Raw genomic sequence first — 24,025 nt, forward strand, 5'->3', positions numbered from 1 at the left:
TGAATAATTTCTAGCGGTCAAGAATAAATTTCTACCTTTTCGTGTAGCCTGGGTGAAATAAAGCTTTGTTTTTGCTGCCTTATGCCTTCAGGTGAAGTTAGAGCTTCGTCAAGTTAAACAGGAACTATTAGGAGGAGTGTGTAGCGTTTCTTGCTTCAAAATAAAAGCACAAGCGCTTTCAGTTCGAGTGAATGGTTGTTTTTTCCCGGAATCTACAATGGTCAGACAAGTAATGTATGCGTTTTCTTAATATTTGAATGTGCGGTTTGCATATGCTCGAGTAATGTAACACAAATTGGTTTGTATGTGTTTTACTCTGAAAGGCCAACAGGAAGTGTTTTTCATGTTGGCCTCTCTTGTCGCTGTATATTCCAAAATAGTTAGCCCAGGCGGAATGAGGAGTACTGCTGGATAGTCTGCGACGAACATCATGTAGTTGGAACACACGCCTTGTCAATTTATACAACAGGACTTTTGTGTGTCTTTCCCCCGTTTGTTTACCCGGACACTGGCTGTTTTTATAGCCCAGCAGACATTAAAATGTTCCTGCGCGGCTCCAAAAAGCGACGGTCCAACCGCTCGGTAAGTTGCTTTTTCTTTTTTTCTTTTTTTCGCTAACGCATTTTTATTCCTCAGTGACTTTTACAACTCACAAAACACTTGAAACTCTTCCCCATTGAGTGTCATTTCACCACAGAACGCACGTAATGAGAATATTAAGAATGTTTTGATGCAGTTTTCTGTGTCTTTATTAACATTAGGGGTTGAAATGAACTTGTAGGGGAGTGAAGACAGAAAACTGTGGAAGTTTGTCCCCAGTTCCTTCACCTGTCGTTGTTCCGCCGAATTGATTTAAGTAAACACTTCAACAGTTTGTCCACACTATGTGTAAAGTACAATTGGTTGTTAACTAGTGTTTTATTAACCAAAAGAGACTACATTCTTTGTTTCTTGAGTCACTTCGGGCGCCTCAGGTATAGTCAGGAGGGGTCAGACACTTTACGTCATCGATTTTTTTTTTAACCTGGGCAGGTTGCTAGGATGTGGCAGCTGTAACCTCAACATGTTTATTACCCGCGTTGTGTTTTTATCATAAGAACAATTAATTAGAGCTGCATCTAAAGATTATCTTCATCATAGAATAATCTGTCTGTCTAATTTTCTTTAGTAATATCTTAATCGTTTTGTCTTTCAAGGCCAAGTGTGTAACATTTAGAGGGGATATTTGGCAGAAATGGAATATACTATAAAATAAAAATCATTTGGCTTTCATAGCTTTTAAAATAACTCTTACATGTACTTGAGGCGAGGGCCTTGCTTTACAGAGAACGCCATCTTGTGTCACCATGTTTATACGTCAGCCCGAAACAGACGAACCAGACAGCGCGTGTGTTTAAATTTCTGAAGCAAAGATTTACTAAGCAAACGAAGAAGAAGAATGATGTCAATATTTTTAGTGTGTTAAGGCTACTCTAGTTCTCTGATGCACTAGGGAAAAAGAGGGGTGAACAAAGGAGTCCTACATTTTCTGCTATCTGCAGTCTCACCATTAGATGTCACTAGAGCTGCTATATTTGGTCCATGTTAGCCGATTTTTCACTGGTGCGACTATTCTGGGGATTTCATCTTAATTGTGCATTGTGTAGTATACATACAACGTTCACAGTTTACTCCCTCATAGTCAGCTCTCGATCGGCAATTGTATAGATGAAAATCAAACCTGTTTGAAATCATCTGTGCATCAGACTGTATAGCGTGCGCACATAAATCATTAGTCATACAGTTTGAGTTGGGGGTTTACAAAAACATGCAGTTTATACCCAGCTTAACTGTTACAAGGTAGACATATAAGATGCAGAAAATTATGTAGACTGTTATTGTTTCCCAAACCCATTTAGTAATCAAATAATAATTAATTTATAAATTAATCATTATAGAAATTCAGTTGCTCTGTGAAATCATTGTGAATTTGCCCAGAACCCAATCCGCCAATGTGATGAGTTTACAGACCAAATTAGGCTTGTTTTCCAAAAGCTGTGTGGCCATGAAACATCTGGCCATGCAACACAGGCTTGGAACATATTCAGACTGTGACAGTGTGAACACACTACTTTCTGTCACCTCATGTGTAAGTCTACTTAATACTAAAGTAGATGATTTTGCTCTTGTTCCAATTGTATTTAACAGAGATCCTGTAATGTACCCGCATTATGGGCCTTTTGTGCAAGTGCTTTAACATCGTGTAATTACCCAGGACACCTCTTCTCAACTTACACATACAATAACCTGATTAAATTATTAATGAGTCTGTAAATATTTCATGCTTCTCTCCATCACATAAGCACAAGAAGTGTGAAGTGTGACTAAAGAGAGATATTTGTAAGTGCAGATACTTACAGATACATTTGTCTGTACTTATTCATAAACAATTTGTGATTATATGTTATATGAATTATTGCAGAACATTAACAACACAACTCAAAGGCAAGTTTTGTATAATTTGATTTGTGAAACGTCAGGATGTTTTCTATGACCCAAAACCTTAAATATTATATTAAAAAACACTTAGTATGTATGCAGAAATATTTCATTTGAGAGGTAGAAATGTACAAATCCTTGTTTTGTTTTTTCATACAGTGAAAGATTATCATTAACTTTGCTGATTATTCTTCTGGTAATCCTCTTATTGTTTACCTGAGTGAAAATGTTTGATTTGGTTTTAATGCAGAGTCATTGAGGTACAGCAAAAATATGCTGAAACAGTTACCTAATGAATGATAAAGTTTGGGTCCTATAATTAATGTTACTGGCAGTTTAGCTGTCACAGTTTGCAATTGCTGACCTGCGATCTGTACAGCTCTATGTCTGATCTTGTCCAGTGAGGAGAGGTGCATGCCAAGGCAGCAAAGGCCCCTGACCCCTGACCTCTCCTGTTAATGTTTAACCCTCCTACACCACAAGTTGAGTAGAGGAGCAAGACCAAAATGACACTCAGCCATGTCTTTTGAATTTCAAATTTTTGTTTAGACTCTCTGTGTGGCCCGACAGGCATCTTTCAGGTCTTTTATCTTTCTGTTCTCTCATATTATTGCACTTACTCCCTGGTTGTGCCAATGTGTTTGCCCTTTGATATCAAATAAGGAAGTTGGCAAGTTTTCAGTTTTTCCATTACCTGGTTACATGGTTACTTGGTAGCAACAGAAAGCTCAGGCAAACTGAGGCAGCGGCATGTGATTCAACCCACTTTAAAAAAGGAGGGAGCTGAGATGAAAAGTTTGACCCTGTGTGAGCATGTGAACTTGTGAACTTGCATTATTTACTTAACACACAGATTTAGTTCCGCAGTAACTTCCCTACCACCACTTCCGTCACATCCTTCAAGTGCAGCACGACAGACAAACCTCATTGTGGGTCACTTACTTGACACATTATTTTTTTGTTTGTGTTAAACTGAAAGGAAACGCATGTGACACCCTCAAGTCTCTGCATAGCCTTGACACTGCCACCATGATAAGGAAACACTCAAGGAAAAATAAAACTACTTAGCAGTGGGTAATGTTCAAGGTTCACAAGTGGTCCTCCATTTTCTTTTCTTTTTGTCAAAACACAATGAAGAACTTCAAGATTCCTGCATTTAATTTCAACAAAGACCATCAGTTGGGATGGATGATTAATTGCAGTGAATTACAATTACGAAGGTATCCATGATGCATGACATCATTGTTTTCTCCTGAGATAAAGTCATCTACAGGTCTTTTGTAAAAATTGATGGACAGACCACGTCATGCATCATACCATGTGAAAGACACAATAGTTTTATAGTAACAAAACCAAATCGCTGAGCTGAGCTTTATCTAATACATTCAAAGGAGGTTCATGTCCGTCTCATTAACCTCTAAGATCAGTCACATTATTCCAATCCAAATTCCAATAATCACGAAATTTGACAACAAAGCTGTGGAGCCCTGAGACTTTTGCACAGTACTATATATAATGCTTGGAGAGAATGCAAGAGAGGCAAGGTTGAGATGTCAAAGCATTTTGAAGATGGAGGTTTCAGGCAAGAGGAAGACCTCAGAGAAGGTTCATGGAGGACATGAGGACATGTTGGTGTAACAGTGTAACAAGTGATAGGGCAAGATGGAGGCAGATGTATCCATTGTGGCCACACACAAGTATTTGCCCACACCTGTTAAGTATTGAATTTGGGTGTTTCAGGCTTAGACCCCTTATCTCCAATGAAGGACACTCAGAGTTTCAGCATACCAAGACATTTTGAACAATGCTATGCTTCCAAATTTGACGCAACAGTTTGAAGAAGACCCGTTTCTATTCCAAAATTATTGTGTCCCAGTGCTCAAAGCATGGACTATAAAGACATGGTTTGGCGAGTTTGGTGTGGAAGAACTCCTGCACAGAGCCCTGGCCTCATCCCCTTGGAGCCCTTTTGGGATGAACTAAAACAGAGATTGTGAGCCATGCCTTCTCATCCAACATCAGTGCCTGACCTCATAAATGCTCTACAGAATGAATGAGCACAAATTCCCATAGAAACACTTCAAAATCTTGAGGAAATTCTTCCAAGAAGTGTGGAAAATGTTATAGCTGCAGTAGGGGGACCAACTCCATGTTAAAGAGCTGTATATGTTTTTGAATATGCCATTAAGGTCCATGTGTAAGTGTTATAAAGCAGTTATGAGGTTTAAAAAAAACACCAGTCAAATATGGCATTAGTGAAGAAGGAGGACAGTGAAAACATGAACATATTAAGTGTCATTTCATTTCTTCTCTCTATGAATGGAAAGTCAGTAACACCCTGTAGTATCCTGTAGTGTAATCATCTTGGGTCGGCTTCAGTTTCCAAAAGAGTTTTTATCCTGCAGCTATTTACTTTTATACTCTGTAACCCTAATAAACGTAATATTTAGGAGCGTAGCCGTACACCAGTGTGAAATGTACAGGCATCCTGTAATGTGTGCCTACCAGGCTCAGTCAGCATATCAATGTGTGACTGTTCAAGAGAAAGAAACTGACAGGTTCAGTCACCCAGAAATCATGTGTATGGCTCATTTAGCCCGTCAGCTTGTCATCTTTCATGCCCGCTTGTGTTAACATACTCAAAGTGTGTGGTAGTTAATGATCCCAGTGCGTGTTTGTTTCTGTGTGTTGTTTTGTGGCATTTAAATACAGGATGTGGAACTATTCTGGACTAACTAGTTCATGTTCCTATAAAACTGTATGTACTCTGTGCAGACAACCAACCCTCTCCACTGTGGTGGAGACATTCAGACTGTCTATTAAAACACATACAAAGGTAATGTTATGATTAAAGAATACAATAAAGCAAGCTGCCCTTTACTAATACCTTGTTTAGTTAAGCACTTAAAACCTGTCTTAAAGGGCAAGATATCGGTGAGATAAGTATAAAGAGATAAGGTGCCTTTAATCAAAGTATTTGTATATCATTTTGGAAATGGTCATGAAATGCTTTGCTTGGGAAATCACGCATGAGCTAAGAAATGATGATTAAGTGTTTGTGGTAGGGCAAAAGAAAGACCAAAAACACAGCTGAGCAGGTAGGCACAGGTAGCTCAATGTGTGCGTCACATATCTGCGTTTTATTGCTTTGCTCGTTAAACTCGGTGAGTGTCTGTGGGTGTACGCACGTTACTCATCCTCCTGTAAAATGTGTTTAAAGGTAAAGAGCTAGTGTTATTTTTTGAACCGTTTTGAACTAATCCTCATTCAGCGAAACTCCTAATGCTGACAATTTGAGATGCTTGCTGTCATTAAATGTGATATATGTAAAATATGTACAACTGCAACCTTTAGTTGCAAACATTAAAAGGTTTATTGCTAGATTTAAAAATAAATAAATAAATAAGACACTGCTCTTATGGAATTACATTGTGATCATAAAACACAAACACAACTGTCTGGTTTATTTTTATAAAAATATACTTGTATGTTTAAATTTTTGCCTTTCCGCAACAGGCAGGCAAAGTGTTTTTGCTTTAGAGCAGCGCTGGAGAATTATCACATGATGAGAGGAGACGATTAGGTGAAAATAATGGGCCCACAGAGTGTTTAAGTAAGGAAGGGAGAGTGTTTGCTAACCTTGGCTGAAGTTCCTCGTGTCGCTTTCCTGTCCAACTTGGCATGTCTTGCAAAGATTAGTTTTTTTCTTCTCCCCTTGCTACAGACACTTTTAAGAGCAGTACGGAGACTTATTAGGTTCAGGCATTGTTGAGTAACTAAAAAATTAACGCAGTATTTGGCCCACAGATGAACATTTATTTTATGAGTGCTCTGGCTGAACCATTGTTATCAATGAAGCCAGTATTTCAATTTCAACTTTTTCCTCAATCTCTGATCCCACATCAGTTTTCCTCATGTCATCAGTGTCCACATCAGTTTTTTAATCTCCCTTTATCATCTCTCTTGTTACAAGCCTCTCACAGTCTTCTTTCTTTTTTTATTAATGAACTGTTTTAAAATTGTCATTTTATTTCGGCTGCCCTGGTTTCTAAAGATTGGCTTTGGTTGACCTCTAGTTCAGGGTGGAGAGAGTGGCAATAAAAGAGGCACCATTCTCCATGTTACCTATGAATAACTGTATTTCTGTAAGCAATTATGGTGTTGCTTAAGTCCACTTTTGTTTGCATGACCCAATTTGGTAACTTTGGCAATTGGCAATTTGGCAGCAATTACAGGATCTTGCAAACTATACAGTGCAGAGTCAGAGAGGACTAATACTGCATTATTATAAGAGCTAATACTGCATTATTAGTCTAATTATGAACACATAATAAATAAAAACCCTATATGAACAGTAAGAACTGTTAGTTGTTCACACAGACGAAAGTAGAGTGCATTGGATTTACAGCATTAGAGGGAGAAAGTGGAGACAACATGGAGAGGGAAAGGGTGCAGCTCCTATCCTGTGTCTGCTTCCTTCCTCTCATCTCTAAAAAGGGGCCTGTGTGTTTCACACACACATTTACAGGTTTGCACAGCTATCCTTTTCAGGACTCTCACTGATTTCCACTCATTTGGACAACCAAACCAAAGCATTATCCCCAACTTAAACCAGTCATTGTCTAACCCTAACCTAATCACAATTCAAAACTTAATCAGCTCCTCAGAAAAGAGGTTCTTCCTCATTAGAACCAGGTTTCTGTCTCCAGGAAGACTCCTGGTTGTCCTAACAAGGTCAGTGTTTATGCCAGAAAAGCCCCTAAGGTAACAAATAAAGTCTGATATGAACTAGCGGACTTAGTGCTAAGCTTTACTTGCTCTTGGCATAGTCGGATACACTGCTCAGCACGTCTAGTGAAATGCATTTTTATGGTTTTATACCAATTTACCTCCACTGTCGCTTGAAAACAGACAGTGAACGCTCCTCATACCCACACTTGGATTTTTGTGTGTGACTGGATTTAAGGGCAAACAGGAACCAGTAACGCCAAATTTAATACCCACTGAAAAGTGCATTATTTTACACCACCTAAACAGATGTTCACTTGCATGTTCAGCCAAATGTATTCTTTATCTGCCAGTTCATGCATACATACTATGTATTGATAATATAGGTTTCTGATATAATGTAGGGGAAATATTTTAACTTGACTCTTTACTTTTAAGTCCATTCTACTTGTGGCTCGAGTGCAAATGCCACAATCTATTTATTCTCGCCTCCTGTATCCAATACTGAGAATGGTGCTTCATGATGTGAGCTAAAGTGAGCTTTGTGTTTTGTTTGCAGCAGGAGGAAGAGGACCCAGACAGAGGCCAGCCCTGTATGCACTGTGGGGATCAGTGCCCTGGCTTCCGTGTCCATGGCTGGAGGTATGAGTTTCAGGGTTCTTAAACATTACCTTGACAGGAAATGTTTTTCTTGTACTTTATCTGGTACAGTCACGGTCTATTCTGCTGCTTTTTTGGATTGTGTGCAGGCATTTTTAAGACTGAACTACTCACAAGAATTGACTGATTACAGCATTTTGAAGCTGGTGATTTATTTTACCCCACCAAAAATGTACTTTACAGAATAGCAATCTCCCAACTATTTTAATACCAGTTTGTTTATATACTAGCTTTGGCACAGCTTTTTCTTGTAAGATGAGATCAGTTAATATCCAGACTGCAAGCTAACTGGACAGAAATCCTACGAAAGATGTTAAAGCTTTGTGGGGGAAAAGAGAAACAGACAGAAAACCAGAGAATTACAGAAGACCTTCTGCTCGAGCTGGAGACAATATGGCATGCAAGTTGAAATTAATCTAACTGAATGTCTGAAAGAAAGAATTTGAAAATGAGTGAAAAAATCTGAATACATCCATTAGGACTGTCCCAATAATAATTGCAAAAATGAACAAGACTATTGCAGAGGAAGACCAGATATGACGGCACCTTGTATTGAGACTGGTTTAGGCAGAAACACTGCTGTGTCCCGTTAAGGACACCAGTGTGTGACACCGTATTGTGTCACTAATACGCTCTACCACAACTCCAATTACTTTTGCTTTGAACTGCTGTTTCTATCATTATTATTATTAATTTGCCGGAAATACTTTGTTTTCTAATTCATCATAGTCCTCCCTGTCTTTTAGCAACACTCTCACTAACTCATTGTGTCACACATTTATTCATGTATGATCGTTATAGTAGCCTAGCAGTTAGTGTAGCAGCAGGGGCTACTCGCTGAAGTTATGAAAGTGAACAACTTTCACACTTGTTCATGTGTCACATAAACGCCTTACGCTGTGACACAACCACACTGAAGGAGGGGCTACTGGAGGGAGTAAAAAAAGGACTTGTCACAAGCAATCAATATTGTCCTTTACTGCGTTCTGTTACAAAAATCATGTATGAAGAGTGAAATTTGTAAACTGGATACCAAGAGAATCTTGGAGTTAAACATCCTGTCTCCACTCTAATTGTGAACTTTCAGTGCAGTATACACCAGTGTCAAACTCTGGAATGGGCTGAACATTCTGTGACTTTTTTACAGTAACTGACAAATCTGTGAAGGTCATAAGAGAGCATGAATTGAGGAATGAAAGTCACACTTTTTGTTACCTTTTTAAAGTTTGAATGAAGCTACATGGAACCAGTAGGCAATTCATTTGAATTAGAAATAGTTTTTGGAAATATGTTCCAACATTATCTGATTTATGTTGACATTTTGATGGCCTCGCCATGCATGAAAACTCACCAAACTTGGTGTGCACATCAGGACCTGTGGAAATTGAGTTTTATGGCCATCCGATGACTTTAGCTTGAATTGTAGGTTATTAACAAATTTTGTGTTCCCACTAGCCATGCTTTTGTTTTTATTCTACTGCTCACTAGATAGAAAGATTCTAATAAATGTGTGGTCTGTGGGGTTTTAAAAGAAGTCAGCATATGGGAATTAACCAGTATATCTGTGTGCATTCGCCCATGCCTTAGGAAGAGCAGCAACATTACAAAGGAAATCAGCTTAACTGTGACCTCTGTGCTTGATGAGTGCAGATATAATCATGACCCAGTCAGGGCAACTCATGAGGCTGGTCAGTTGCACTGACTCCATAAGGATCAGGACTATAAACGCGTGAGTGCAATCAAGCTTCGGCATCCTACAGCTGCATTTACTTTATGCTAACATGATCTTCATGGAAAAAATTGAAGTGCTACAGGGCAGCAGGATTAACAATAGCCACCCTGCAACATGTGCAGCATGTCATTGCTGTGGTGATTAAAACCTAGGACCAACTTCTGTGTCAGAGTAGCATTTGTCATTTATTATACAAAGAACAATGCCATATGGTGTATTGGCTCACACATTTAATACGAAAAGCATTTCCTGTTCATCTGGACACACAGTGCTTGTATGTAAACATGTGAGTGTGACACCAGTGTTCTCTGCAACAAAAATACTTTTAATTCTTGTAATTCTTACTTTTGTGAAGTTAAAATCAATCCACTTGAAATGACAGTCTGTGCACCTCTTACATCAACATACCCAAGGAGCTGTTTGCCACTATCAAAGGACCTTCTGAAAAACAGTTTATTTTCATCTATTCACCAGGGTCTTACACACTTTTATTTGAACCCCTTTTTCTCTCTTGTGTCTTTATGTCTCAGTGTATATCCAGCTGGTTTGTTCTTTTGGTTCGTTTAATCCTGTCAATAGTGATAATAAGATTAGGCCTTACTGCTGTGATAGTAATGCTCTCGACTGCTTCATACCTCCCTGTCTCCCTCACTGTCTTCCCCTTTATTTATGTCACTGAGGCTTAAGCCTTTTTTTTTATGTGACTCTTTTTTTTCATCAGGTTTGATGTATAACAAGATGAAGTGGACTTTTCTTTTTCTGGAGACAATCAGTATGTTTCCATGCGCAACTGTCGTTGTTCACTTTACTGCTGGTTGAGCGAGTAAAACAACAGGTACAGGAATGTGTACTTAGTGTAAGCAAAAGACTGTAATTGTATCTTTTCTATTCAGGTCAAGACAAAAGAAGTTAGAATGTTATCTAAAACATGTGTGCTGTGCTCTACCTCCAGCCACACTCAAGTGCTAGTGTGGCCCCTGTACATACTTGGCTGTGTTTACAGTAAATTGAATCTCTACAGTATTAACACAACACTGTTACTGTGGTTTTATTAAAACTGCTCAGTTATGTTCATTTTGGCTGAAGGGAAAGGTCAGAAATGACAGACTGGTCTTGTTTGGACATTTCTAGTCTCTTCGCTAATCCAGGACAATGAGGGACATGAAAGTGATTAAATGATTGAGATGTATGGGGGTCACTTGCTTGGGCCTCAGAGTCTGATGCTAATTGCATCTTCTTTAATAACCAATTTAGAGTCACACCTTCCCTTAAGGAGAAGATCAGCCAAGTGACCACAGGCTCAGCTGCTGATGCTCGCTGAGAGGGAAGTGATCCATCTTTATCCCAAGCTTTCACGGGCAGAGCTCAGACTGGGGTGGGGGGCAGATGGTGCTTCCGCTGCCCAGCAGTGAGTGAATTAAGTTACTTTTGACCCACAGGTCCCCGCCACGCTTCAAAAGTGTTCAAAGTCGCCTTCACTATTAGTCTGGGTGGCCATGTGGCAATTACTCAGTTACTAATTAGTGGCAGAGAGTTATAGGACAAGGCCCATCTGTTTCATAGAAGCACATCTAATGAGGGTTACCTAGACCCAAGTGAAGGCTGTGTCAGTTATACATTGTCACACCAGTTTTAATAACTATATATATGATAAATGTGTTGTTGTAAAGTTACTTTAAAAAAAAAAAAATGTCATTCCTGTTGGGACATTGTTAGTTAAGTAGCAACTAGGAATAATTAATCTACTAGAAGCAAGAATGTAAAGGTAACATTATATGTTTGAAGGTCCAAAACAAATAGACACAAGCACTTTATCACACAAGACAAAGAAAAGCAAGAGCTTTACCTTTTAAGAAGATGGGAGCGTAGACTATTTTTTGCAATTTTATATTGTGGCTATCAAAATTAAGAGTAAAACTCAAAGTTGCACTGTTGTTGAATTGTTCAATAGAAAATATAATAAAAAAAAACTCAAACCACAGTGGGTCTCTTCGAAGCAGACGTGTTTTTACACACACACTGATCGTCAGTGACTTGACCAAAGTCAGATGAGCTGGAATGGATTCAGAAATGTGTCGTGACTTCACCAAGGCTGAAATCCATGCTGTCTTGCTTGCTGTTCCACCAGAGACAGGTTGGTTTCATGCATGGCCATCTTATTCGCATGATATGACAAACACAAAACAGCACAGCACAGCATTGCTCACAGGCTCAAAATCTGCTCCATTTGGATTAATAACTGCGTCAAAGCAACAATCGTCCATCTGGTATGAATCAGTCAGAAGAGGAAAAAAGACACAGTTTACTACTCACCATGATTGTTACTCAGAGCCTCATCCTGAGACTTTCATTTCTTCAAAAGCAGAGTGAGTCATTTGCAGGTTTTAATTGAAATTTGTGAAAGAACCTTCTGTTGTTTGTACTTAATCCTCTCATTATAAGGACGTTGAAGAATTACATGAGCATGTGTGTACCTTGACAACTTTGGTTTGTAATTTTGTGACACGTTTGGTTGCGTTCAGTGCGGTGATGCCTTTTGTTTGAGCCCACTGTTAGGACGGAGGAGGGTGGGAAATCGGGGGTGGTGGAGACATTGAAAAGAGCTGCACCGACAGAGAAATGACCACATGGAAAGGAGCTGCTGTAGAATATGCTGCATGTAGTGAGTGACAGGCTGACGGGTAGTAGCAGTCGTCTATTGGATGCAAAAGTCTGGATGAGACGGCGTCATCAGACCAACCTGTGCTAATTTGTCATGATTACAGCAGGTAAAGAAAAAACCCTTTTACTGTCTGACAGGATTATAGAGACTAGTATCTAGAAACAGTAATTAAGTTGGGACATGTAAGTTGTGTGTGTTTTGTGTCTTAGTCTGACTTTATGTTGTTTTGTACACATATACAGGACTAAAACTAAACTGAGGTCAGTGTGGGATCCAGGGGAGGGGCGAACAAGCCCTAATCTCAGTGTTCAACCAAATTAAAATTAATGTTTAATCCACTGTGCCAAATTTCATGCAAGTGCAAATTCAGATTATTTCAGATCCATAGTCAATATATTCATTTTCTCTGTACTTTTCCATCTAATACTCTGCATCAGTGTAAGAGCAGTTCTGTCTTCTGTCACCTAATTTATTACCCTTTAAAATCTGTATCAGTTGTACTATCTAGAGTTTAATGCATGTATAGTTTTGTTATAATATAATCGTTCAGTTTTATTAAAAGTGCAGTGATAAATAAAATAAATGATCCTTTGGTAAATCAAATGTTTTTTGATGAACTGATAAATGCGATGATTTGTGTGTTTTGTACTCTTAGATGGCAAAAACAAACAGATTTTTCCTAAAGCCTAAACCAAGTAAATTTGAAAATAAATGTATAAATAATAACTGTTTTAGTGGCAGTTCAAAGTATATAGGCAACAAACACAAACAAAAGCTACATCATCACCAACAGTTGCGGCACCAGATGTCTCAGCAGTGTCAGTGACACTGTGATTTCTGTCCAAACATCTGCTGTGTCTTCTGTATGATAACACATAGCACAAAGAACCTCGTATTTCTGTTTGTATCTTTTGAGGCAACACAGTTGAAAACAATATTACTGATTTATATTGTTTTGGTCTATGTTTGGTCTTTGATTTGGCCTGCAACATTTTCTTCCTCATTTAGTAGTTTAAGTTAAGGAGATTAATCATTTTATCTGTGATTTTCACAGCTGTTTGGTGAGTGATACAGTTTATCATCTGGAAAATAAGAGCCCTTGTTGTCAGCTACCATTACTCTTTGAAATCATCTGTTTTATTTAACTAGCCACATATTTATGTCTATCTACAAATGTCCACCAGTCCAGGACCACTTTCCATTAGAACTACTGATTCCTATTTTCTGCGCAAAGAGTTGTATAGTAGTTGTATAACATAGTTGTAGTACTTCAGAGGCTTGTGATTCAGATAACTGTACAGGACCGGGCACTACTCACTGTGGCAGCCCACTGCTCCTAATTCTAGGATGGGTCAAATGCAGAGGGATACTTTCCCCAAGGGGATTAATAAAATTTAATTCTTCTAAAACATCAGTTAGAAGTGTAAAGATTTACATTTCAGAAAACCGTTGTTTAACAAAGGGATATGCTTTGAAAAGCCTTCCCTGGAAACTATACAGTACACCGTCCAGCATTTCCTAAATTTTTAGTATTGGTTTGTAGTTTTATAGAAGAACTGTGTACAACCCAGGCTTTGGCTTAACTTAACCTTAATGGAAAGATATTTAATGAGCAGGCAAGACAAAGACAGACGTGATTCTATACTTCCAACTTCTTTGTCATCTATCAATTATTGTTGGTTGCTTTTGAGGGTTGGCGTCTGTTTATGATTAAATCCTTGTTGCTAATGCTTTCATCACGCAGAGGCGAGTGGTGGACGGTTGTGGGGTAATGGTGGGATGAGACCGGGTGAGACATGGTGCTTCTGCCATCTGTCCCCCCATGCCAGGTCTCCGGCTGTGTCCTCCTACCCACTTATGTAGGAATGTGCTTGGATAACTCCCCTCCCTTTTGTTACAACACACAAATACAGCTGGGACCAGATTTGTGCCAACATGGCTTAGTCTAAGCTGAGCCGCTGTGTGTTTACTATTATTTATATAGGTTAAAGCGACCATGGCATGACCTTAAAAGGTGCCATGTACCCAGGTCATATTACAAGTGTCTACAGCCTGGGAAAAGACATGGGAATCCCATTGTATCACTTTGATATCTCTGTTTTGTCAACTTTCTGATAATTAACTTGTGTTGGGTAAAGAGCAAAGGGGTCTTGTTCACTTTGAAATGCAGATATCACCGCACGTTATTAACCTTTCAAAGACTTCATACAGGATCAGATGAAGAGCTCTTTTGCACTTTACAAGCATTGGTTTGTGTATAAGTGCTTGCTTTTTTTGGTTGTGTGGGGGTTGGTAGCTGGGATAAAGCAGCTTTGTGCCTTGTGAACTTGAGCCACAAGTTCCAGCTGGCAGACTGTTATGCAACACGTATCACAACAGAGATGTACACATGCAATACATCCAGCATATGGCCACAATTGTCGCGTCCATTCAAATATGAGACGCCGTCACCCCCCGAGGTGCTTTCATCTGACTCCACCGATCCCACACACAGGCACACCCTCCGCCATTTTGAGGATAACTAGGTGAAGATGGGTTGTAATACGAAGCTGAGGGAGATTATTGCTCCTATCTTCACCTCCCTCTCTTAACTACCATGGGATTGACGGTCAGGCTTAAATGATCAGTGACCTCATTTCCTCCTTGTGTGGTAGAAAAGTGGCTTATGCATGTTTATGCAGTATGTAATTTCTGCTGTTAGGTGTGTCTCTCAATCAAGCAGTAACGAAAGGATCCACTTGATATTTTCAAGCAGAAATGTTATATATTATATGTTTAAGCAAAAATATATTGGTAATGCAAATACAGGTCTAAAATGTCACCTCCTTCGGCTGACATGCCATCAAAAACACGGTTCAACCTGGGGGGAGGGGTCATGTTACATTGTTTCTGAAGAGTAATTTAAAAATGGCTCATACTTGAAGCCCATACCTAATCTGGGATGGTGTGTGGGTCCCGATGTAAGTCTGGAATGATGTTTGTGGGATGTAGGACATAAAAAGTTTGTTTTAATTTATTGCAGATTTGGTTTCTTTGTCATGTCTTTGCTGTATCAGTAATTTCTGTCAGTGACTGTAGTTGAGTCAACCGCAAGAATGTGTGTGGGCTGGTTTGTGACAAAGTGTTCATAAATAATATGGTTACAAACTTTGGGAGTGGCTTTATGAATGTGGTGCTAATATTCATTGATTGTCCTGCTGTTCAGGTTTATTTTATGAGCTTGGCTTTTTTTATAATAATCTGATTATTGTCTAGCTTCATTTTCAGGTAAAAAAAAAAAATTGTTCTCTGTATAGGAAACCAGAGGTTTGAGTCAGATTCAAAGTGTGAATTTATGTCTTGCACCTGTGTACCTGAAGCAACAGAAGAACCCACCTGTTACACAGATTTGACATTTGATCAGTTTTGGCTTGTGTTGTAAATCAGTAGGAAAAAAAAGTCCCCCAGGCAGGGACGAAGCTCACACTGACCCTGTCTCCACAGGAAAATCTGCGTGCACTGCAAGTGTGTGCGAGAGGAGCATGCCGTTCGCTCTGTGCCGGGTCAGCTGGAGAAGATGATGACGAAGCTGGTTTCAGACTTCCAGAGACACTCCATCTCCGATGACGACTCGGGCTGCGCCTCCGAGGAGTACGCATGGGTCCCACCTGGGCTCAAGCCCGAACAGGTAGCAACCAGTGTGCAGAGCAGACATGGAGTGGAGACGTAGATGAGCTGCTTCACTAACACAAACACTTGGACTGAAATGTGTCCAGACTGAAACTAAATCTGATAGCTGGAGGAATATTACAATAATTTGTTTGGTAACTGAATAAATTGCTCTCTTTATTCATGTAAACCTTTATCTGAATCCAGTTCTCTCTCATTCTCTCTCCCTCTCTGCAGGTGTACCAGTATTTTAGCTGCTTACCTGAGGACAGAGTGCCATACGTGAACAGTCCAGGAGAGAGATATCGAATCAAGCAACTGTTGCACCAGCTGCCGGCGCATGACAGTGAGGTAACAGCTACTGTGACTCTGACTTCAAATCTTCTTATTAAGTCTCTACACACAGCTTTATTTTGTCATTTACGTAGATGCTGTTGTACAAAGCAAATAAATAAATAAAAATGTTGTTTTGGGTTATGCTGCCTTTTACATTTTAAATATTGTTTACACCAAATTGTATGAAGTTATTTTGAAATCTATGTTGTATAGCCATCACTGTTATTTGCACGAGGCTCTTAAGAGTGTCAAATTTGTTGGTGAATATGCATGGTACAGCTGCTGAATATTACTCTTCCCTCCCAAGTGTATGTAAAGACCCTATGTAGCCTTCAGTTTGCATCAAAACTCAAAAGATGTTTAGTTTTGCCCCTCGTGGACTATTGTAAAAACATGGTGATCAGAAATGGCAGCTGACCTGGCTCCTGATAAAAATATAAAAGGCTCATTCTTTACGTATTTTCAATTTCTGACAAAAAAAAACACTCGGACTTAAAATACTCGATACTATTAATTATGATATTATATTGTAATAACATGACAGTTTTTTTTCTGTATATAAAAATCAGAAGTTCATAGACATCACCTGCTTCCTGGCTCCTAATCCATGACATCAGCTCACATCGGGCATCATCACTAAAGGAAAAAGGAAACACAACAACGCACAATAAACACAGATGCTATATTTAAAATCCATCAGCCTCCATAGGAAATGCTTAAGTTTCAGTAGACTTTGAATAAAAATGAATGACTGGAATGAAGGTATCATTCCATTACATTTCAGGTAAGACAAACTGTGGGGACCAAGTATGTGCTGTGCTTTATCACCTATTTTTCTCACAATGGAGACATAACTGACACCATTCCATTCACTGTGACACCATGTTCTATTGAAGATCTGACACTAACGATTGAGACCATTAACTCCTCAGGATAATATTTACTGACACTATAAATCCAGAAAGAAGTGGGCTCTTTTTCCCATAGATCTCTATCCACTAACTTTTTTATTGTAACCATGGGGGTTGCCCCCTGGTGGCTAACTGCTACTTCCATCAACTATGTCCATTTTTCATATTCTTTCTTTGTAGTAACAATTTAGAGGTGTCTTTAAAACAACATGATGCGTCTTTGTCTCAGTGAATCTCTACCAGCCAGTTTTAATACACCTTAATGAATCAAAGATGAAAAACAAAGCTGAGAAATGTATTATAATTTTGTTTTTAAATAAATGTGTGTGTTTTCACAGCCACAGTATTGTAACTCTCTGGACGAGGAGGAGAAGAAGGAGTTGCGTCTGTTCAGTCAGCAGAGGAAAAGAGAAAACTTGGGTCGAGGCGTCGTCAGACTCTTTCCAGTAACTATGATGGGGGCCATATGCCAGCAGGTAACACAGTGGTTTTAAATGTGTTTCTTCGATGTGACAGGCCAATATTAAGCTTGAAACAGCAGAAGCTTTATGCAACATGAATACATGAACATGACGTCCTATAACGAATCATTGCAGACAAGTTTTTTTTTCTAATAAGACTGGAGCAAGTCCAGGTGCATGTAGGTGCAGGCATAGCTTAAGGGCCACAGCACACTGGCATTTAATGATTACAGGTCTGTATAAGCAATCTGCTCAGACTGAGACCTGAAGCATTAACCAGGATATACCATCTCAATTTCTCACCCTCTGCACCACACGCCCCACTCACCCCCAAAATAAATGTTTTTTCCCAGTGTGACAGACAAATCTGCGGTGGCGACATAGCGGTGTTTGCCAGTCGGGCCGGACACGGTAGCTGCTGGCACCCTCAGTGTTTCCAGTGTGCCACCTGCACTGAGCTGCTGGTGGATCTGATCTACTTCTATCAGGACGCACAGATCTACTGCGGCCGGCACCACGCTGAGAGGCTCAAGCCCCGCTGCCAGGCCTGCGATGAGGTGACCTGGCAAGATTCCCAACCAGTCTGAAATGCTCTGATTTTAAAAGTGCAGTACTAGTCAGAGTCATGATGGTGTAAGAGGCAGACATAGCTTCATTTAGCAAAGTTCAAATCTCTATTTCTCTCTCTGCCTCCTTTCTGGCTCTTCTTTAAACCGCCCTCTGTCCAGTGATGATTTATGAAATGGAAACTTGCACAGGATGTTTTAATTTCCACCTGATCTCTCGTCTCTGTTATTTTGACTGTTATAGATTTTCGTGCTTTCTCCTCATTTTCAGCCTCTCACTGTGACTTAATTGATTAGTTGACGCAGCAGACTAATGAATCTGCACCACTCAGGTTTTAAGACCCGGAGAATGATGACAAGAGCATCATCCCAAATTGTTTAGTAGTATTTTGGTACAACTGATTGTGTGTATTTCTGTGCTTACTGACCCCTCCCTCTCACACGTTTGTCTCTCAATCTCTCAGATTATTCTAGCAGATGAATGCACTGAGGCAGAAGGAAGATACTGGCACATGAAGCACTTCTGTTGTTTTGAGTGCGAGGCAGCACTCGGCGGTCAGCGTTACATCATGAGAGAGAGTCGACCGTACTGCTGCTCCTGCTACGAGTCTCTGTATGCAGAGTACTGTGATACCTGCGGAGAACACATAGGTACCGACTTAAGGCTACATAAAACATTTACTGTATTGGTGTTTAAACACAGCTTGCAGCTGTTGTTCACCTCAATTTCTGTTTTGAATTTGTAGCAGTGTGGGAAAGTGTCAAATGGTTAGAAACATAATATAATTGATCAAATTGATAAAAAAATAGCAATATCATATTAGTTTTATTGTTTTAAATATACAGTGCTTAACAAATGTATTAGACAACCACCTAAAACAGCATTCGTAATTATATAAAAATAATTTTTATGTTTCTGTAATGGGTTATACACCAGTATGTGCTCTTTAACCAGAATGATATTTTTAATGCTAAAATATAATTGGTATTGTTATCCATGAATTTTCTACTAAAAAAATAATTAAGCACTTTATTATTTCTTGATTAAGATGTCAAATTATAGTTATTTACTTGCATTCCTGAACAGAAGAATTTGTTTTAGTGGTTAAATGTTATGTTTGATTAATGTGTGCCCAGTGAGCCGGCTCACATTTGGGTATAGAAAGGTGAATTCAGTTTATTTGCCAAATTAAACAAGTTTTTGAAAGATTTCTAGAATATTTTTGTCTGTACATTCATATATTCATACTTGGGAATGATGAATAATCAGTATAACACTCCTTCCCTTAGCATAAGTTTCATAAGATGTAGCTTAAAAACATGTTTGTTTTTTTACATATAATCAGTCTAGTGTTATGGAGGTTTCATTAAAATGATTTATACACATAAATAACCACAGTGAGATAATAGATCATTTCAAGGTCTGCAGCTGACAGGAATGATATGTTTAATCATGACATCATTTCCTCTCAGGCATTGACCAGGGTCAGATGACATACGAGGGTCAGCACTGGCACGCCGTAGAGTCCTGTTTCTGCTGCGCCCGCTGTCGACTGCCTCTGCTGGGGCGTCCCTTCCTCCCTCGAGGGGGGCTCATCTTCTGCTCCAGACCCTGCTCGCTGGGCGAAGACCCCGATAACTCTGACTCCTGTGACTCAGCGCTGCAGAGCAAACCACCTCAGCATAACAGACACAGCAGCAGCAGCAGCAGCAGCACAGCAGAGAAATACCAGCAGCAATGTGGTTCTCCGCTGAAGCCACCAGAGGGCGTCACCATCACTGCAAAAGACTGCATTCATACCGCAGTGGAAAGCCGAGGTGAATATGGTTTAAATCATATCAGTACAGCAATAAGGGGAAAACTTTAAATTAAGTCAAATAAACTTTTATTTTTATTTTGGCCTGTTTATAAATTACTTTAAAAAGGCTTGTAATAATAGATGTTTACATGTAAAATCACAGAATGAACACAAATGTAGCATATTTTGATTCATATACTGTTGTGTAATAGCATTTTCAAGTTCATAAATATTCTAAAATGTGAACTATAGATGGAACTTGGCTGCGTTAATTAACAGTATATGCATCAACAGAGAAATATAACCCTGGCCAAACTAAAGAGCCAGCAGGCCACTAAAAGCAGGTAGAAGAAAATAATTGCTTTTGTGTTCTCATAAATTCTGATGATGCAGCGCTTGTGTTTTTACTTACAGTTGTTTCTAGTGAGCACGGTGTTATGATGCACAAGTAGGGTCACACTGTAAGACTGTGACAACCTGTGCTCACTCAAGCACCTTCAACTTGTTAATAGTGTGAGATGTATCTCCAGCTCCTATTTGACTGATTTCTCTCAGTCCATCATCCTCTTAAATGCAAACATGACAACAGTTTTTTAAAAATCTACTAATTCGAGGCATCTGTGCCGACAGACAGACTTGAGTCTGACGGCTCTGAAACGTCCAGCGTGGTCTATTTCAACGTCAAAACATTGAAATATGCCAATACTGATATGTTCATACACTTAAAATGAACGGCGCAACCTAACTCAGACAAGTTATCTTAGAGTTTTTATATGATATTCCATGTTTGTAGTTGAGCTGTGATATGCAAACTGTTGCTTGTAAACTTTGCATTCGTCTTCTTTTGTAAAATGCTGTCAGACTGCCGATGTCTTTGACATGGATGTTAGAGGAGGACTGACTGTAGCCTAAAATGAAAAGCTCAAGATTAAATAAAATCACTGGACATTCTCTGAATGTCCAGCTCTGAAAACACCCCCATTAGCACTTGGTACTTTCCTTTTGATGAAATTAACCAGAGACTGAAATTAACATGGCAAAAAAATCAACCAATCACAATTTTTGTTGAGACAGAACAGATCGACCAATAAATCGACCTTCGACTAGTAGCTTACAGCCCTAATAGTTGGCGTCTTGCTTCCATGTTGCCTATACATATATATGTACATATATATACATATATATATATATACAAATGAATACTTTTTCTAAGGCTATAAAGACCAAACAATATTTATTTTAAAGTGAATATACACGTTAAATGTGTCACACTGGGTCTTTGATTTTAACAGCACCAAATGTAACACATTTCTTTGCCCTGCCTCTCTCAGGCGTCCACTGCACGGCTCCAGTTCAGAATGGTGTCGCTACACTCAGTGTTCATCCTCACACAAGAGGCTCCTACTCGCCACTTCCCCACATTCATCTCGGAAATGGCTTGGGTCCCTCTTGGCCCAGTGACCTTCCACATTACAGTTTACTGCCGGGGAACGGTGGCATCAAACCTCCAGTCAGTGGTCCTCAGTTCCAGGGGGAGCAGAAGGAAAACACTGGACTAACTGGTCTCAATTCACGAGGAACCTCAACTTCTAAAGACTGTAGAAACTGGGTGGAACAGACAAATCAGGTTATGCAAGGTATCAGAAAATCACATTTTCTTTGCAGTACAGCAGTACAGTGTAATTTCCTGTGTTTTAACCACATTATTCTTTTGTATTCAGCGTTTCCTCCCCAAAAAGACTCGCACCTGATTTCACCCGACTCACCTCCTCCGCCTCCCAACAACCCAACCATCCTCCCACCCCCTCTGCCCGTCAAGACTCGAGACTTGATACCCAGAGAGTCGCCCCCGCAGAAGATCCTGCAACCGGAGGACAGACCCTCAAATTCTCCGCCTCCGCTGACTCGCACTGGCACGGCGAGGGTGAGCTTCAGAGAGCCGATTAGCAGCAGCTACTCCGTCGATGAGGACGAGGACGAGCCTGAAGAGGTGCTGCACGAGGGAGAGGAAAACCAGGAGGCTGAAGATGAGATGGAGGAAGGTTTTGGGAGCAGGTTACATCTACAGAAGGGAATCCCACCACAGATGGATCTGCTGGGTAAGAGAATTAGTGGCAAGATTGTATAGTGCAAAAACAGGACTTTTTCCCAATGCACGTCAGGGAACTACGGTGGCCTTCACATACCAGAAAGGATGTAAACTCTTTCAGAACTCTCTCCACTCTTCTGTCTCTCTGTCATGTCATGTCATGTCATTTGTGCAGTACTGATGTACTGATGAAACATCCTGCTCTTTAGTCGAGTATGTTTTATGATTTTCAAAGGCAAACCCTCTGTAAAACACAGCAGAAGCTCCACAGCAGCTCAGTGGCAGCAGGTGAAAAATAAATGGTTTTATTTTAAAGTGATTATACACTTTTACAAACATACTTGTGAGTAGTATATTCAATTTCTGCCATGAAACACACTGGACCTTTTATATTCCTTAAAAGTTTGGAAAACAAGGATTTTTTATTTTTCTCTCAACCAGACGGATCTTCCTACCGTCAGCGGAGTCCAAGGCGAGGGTGGAATCGGCGTATCCCCTCTGACCCGGCCCTCCAAGCAGACGCAGAGAGGCGATTGCGACGCTCGCGGACAGATCGGCCCCAGCTGGACACCCTGGACTGGAGAGGCGACAAAGAGAGGGACTGCTCTAAATCTTCTTCCCTGAGCCTTCAGCAGGGCCATTACAAACACGAAGATTCCTGTTCTACATGCTCTTCGTCCTCTGATTCAGAGGAGGAAGGCTTCTTCCTCGGGCAGCCCATACCCCTGCCCCCGCAGCTACGAAAGCAGCCGTCCATGGACTGTAAAGACAGGGAGGGGGAGCAGGAGGGGGAGGTGCAGAGGGACAAGGGACTGAGAGGCAGCATACGGCGGAGAAGAGCAAACAGTCTCGGTGCAAAGGACAAAGACAAAAACTGTGCTATTTCCTAACCCCAAACAGCTGACATCACCACACAGTGTGCTATATTCTGCAAGAATAAACAACGGCCTTTCATTTTCTGGTCTTATGATGGTGACATGATGTTAAATACAACAAACATGTGGATGTTTATAAACTACAGCCATTAGAGCAAAGTCAATTCTGACGCTTACATGAGCTGTTTTTCACACTTGAATTATCCACTGGGGTCTGATCATTTTCCACAGTTTTCCATTTTACATATGTTGAACGCGGCCGGAGATAGACTGAGTGAGACGCATTCTCTGCAGCAGGGGAAACTCCAGAACATCCCACAGGGGCTCATGCGGTCATTATCAGCAGATTTGACCAGAGCACTAGTTCCAGAGAAAATGTCTGGAGCGACTCCTGCAGACATCTGCCTTCTCACGGACGGGACTTTTCACGTTTGAAAGCAGATTTTAAGATGTGACATTGTATAAAGATGATGTATGAATGAGTCGTGCGTGTATCGATGGATGTTGAGTGATTTTGTTTGGAATTTAATTTAACATCCACAAAAAAAATACCTGTGTTCTCCTTCTTATTTTCACATAATTTTCACATATGCAAAACCTCAAGTAGCATCAGCAGCTGACGGCACACTCCTCCATTACCGTTTGTAAAAAAAGAAAAGTACGTATTAAGTATATCTTATTTTAACTCTGCTGTAACCTTTGTCTGCTTTTATGTGCAATTATGTATGGTTGTAATATATTACATTAAAAAGCTAATAGTTAGTGATGGAGTATGATTACTTCAGCACAACTATGGTAGTTTTTATGATTTAAAGTGAGCTTGCTATGTGTGAGTGTGTGTCTTAAATCGTTAATATGAAAACAAATCTGTACACACTTCAAGTCTGTAATCACATGGCTTGAAGGTCATTTATTTTTGTAAACAGTACTGGGTGTAGGTCCTCCTTTTATTTTGGGTAAAGAAAGAGGAGATAATGACAGTTGTGTGTGATTGTGAGACTTTTTAATGATAACATTAAATGTATCTCTATTGTTGGTCTAAATGTGTGTGTGTTTTTTTAGTTTTTGCTGTGTGTAGCC

General features: G+C 39.9%; 1 protein-coding gene across 2 annotated transcripts; it reads left to right on the forward strand.

The window, feature by feature from the left end:
* Positions 1-375: 375 nt before the first annotated feature.
* Positions 376-23,988, forward strand: prickle3 (prickle homolog 3). Of its 2 annotated transcripts, XM_044038700.1 has the most exons (11): positions 376-582; positions 7,766-7,848; positions 15,744-15,927; positions 16,146-16,259; positions 17,494-17,631; positions 17,970-18,173; positions 18,647-18,833; positions 19,656-20,000; positions 21,313-21,618; positions 21,703-22,080; positions 22,512-23,988. In XM_044038700.1, exons 1-11 carry the CDS (start codon positions 541-543, stop codon positions 22,958-22,960), a joined length of 2,430 nt encoding a protein of 809 aa, XP_043894635.1. In that variant the 5' UTR covers positions 376-540; the 3' UTR covers positions 22,961-23,988. The 2 variants fall into 2 exon arrangements, with proteins under 2 accessions (XP_043894635.1, XP_043894636.1); XM_044038701.1 differs by lacking the exons at positions 376-582; positions 7,766-7,848 and adding an exon at positions 12,305-12,366.
* Positions 23,989-24,025: the final 37 nt, after the last annotated feature.

The sequence above is a fragment of the Solea senegalensis genome, linkage group LG11, assembly GCF_019176455.1.
Source record: "Solea senegalensis isolate Sse05_10M linkage group LG11, IFAPA_SoseM_1, whole genome shotgun sequence".
NCBI classification, from domain to species: Eukaryota; Metazoa; Chordata; class Actinopteri; order Pleuronectiformes; family Soleidae; genus Solea; species Solea senegalensis.

What these genes read in the sequence shown, in the direction of transcription:
- prickle3 (XM_044038700.1), top strand. Translation starts at nt 541, where the DNA reads ATGTTCCTGCGCGGCTCCAAAAAGCGACGGTCCAACCGCTCG. An exon ending in TGCCGGCGCATGACAGTGAG is followed by an intron (nt 16,260 to 17,493) that starts GTAACAGCTACT and finishes GTGTTTTCACAG; the next exon opens with CCACAGTATTGTAACTCTCT. An exon ending in GCTGCCAGGCCTGCGATGAG is followed by an intron (nt 18,174 to 18,646) that starts GTGACCTGGCAA and finishes TCAATCTCTCAG; the next exon opens with ATTATTCTAGCAGATGAATG.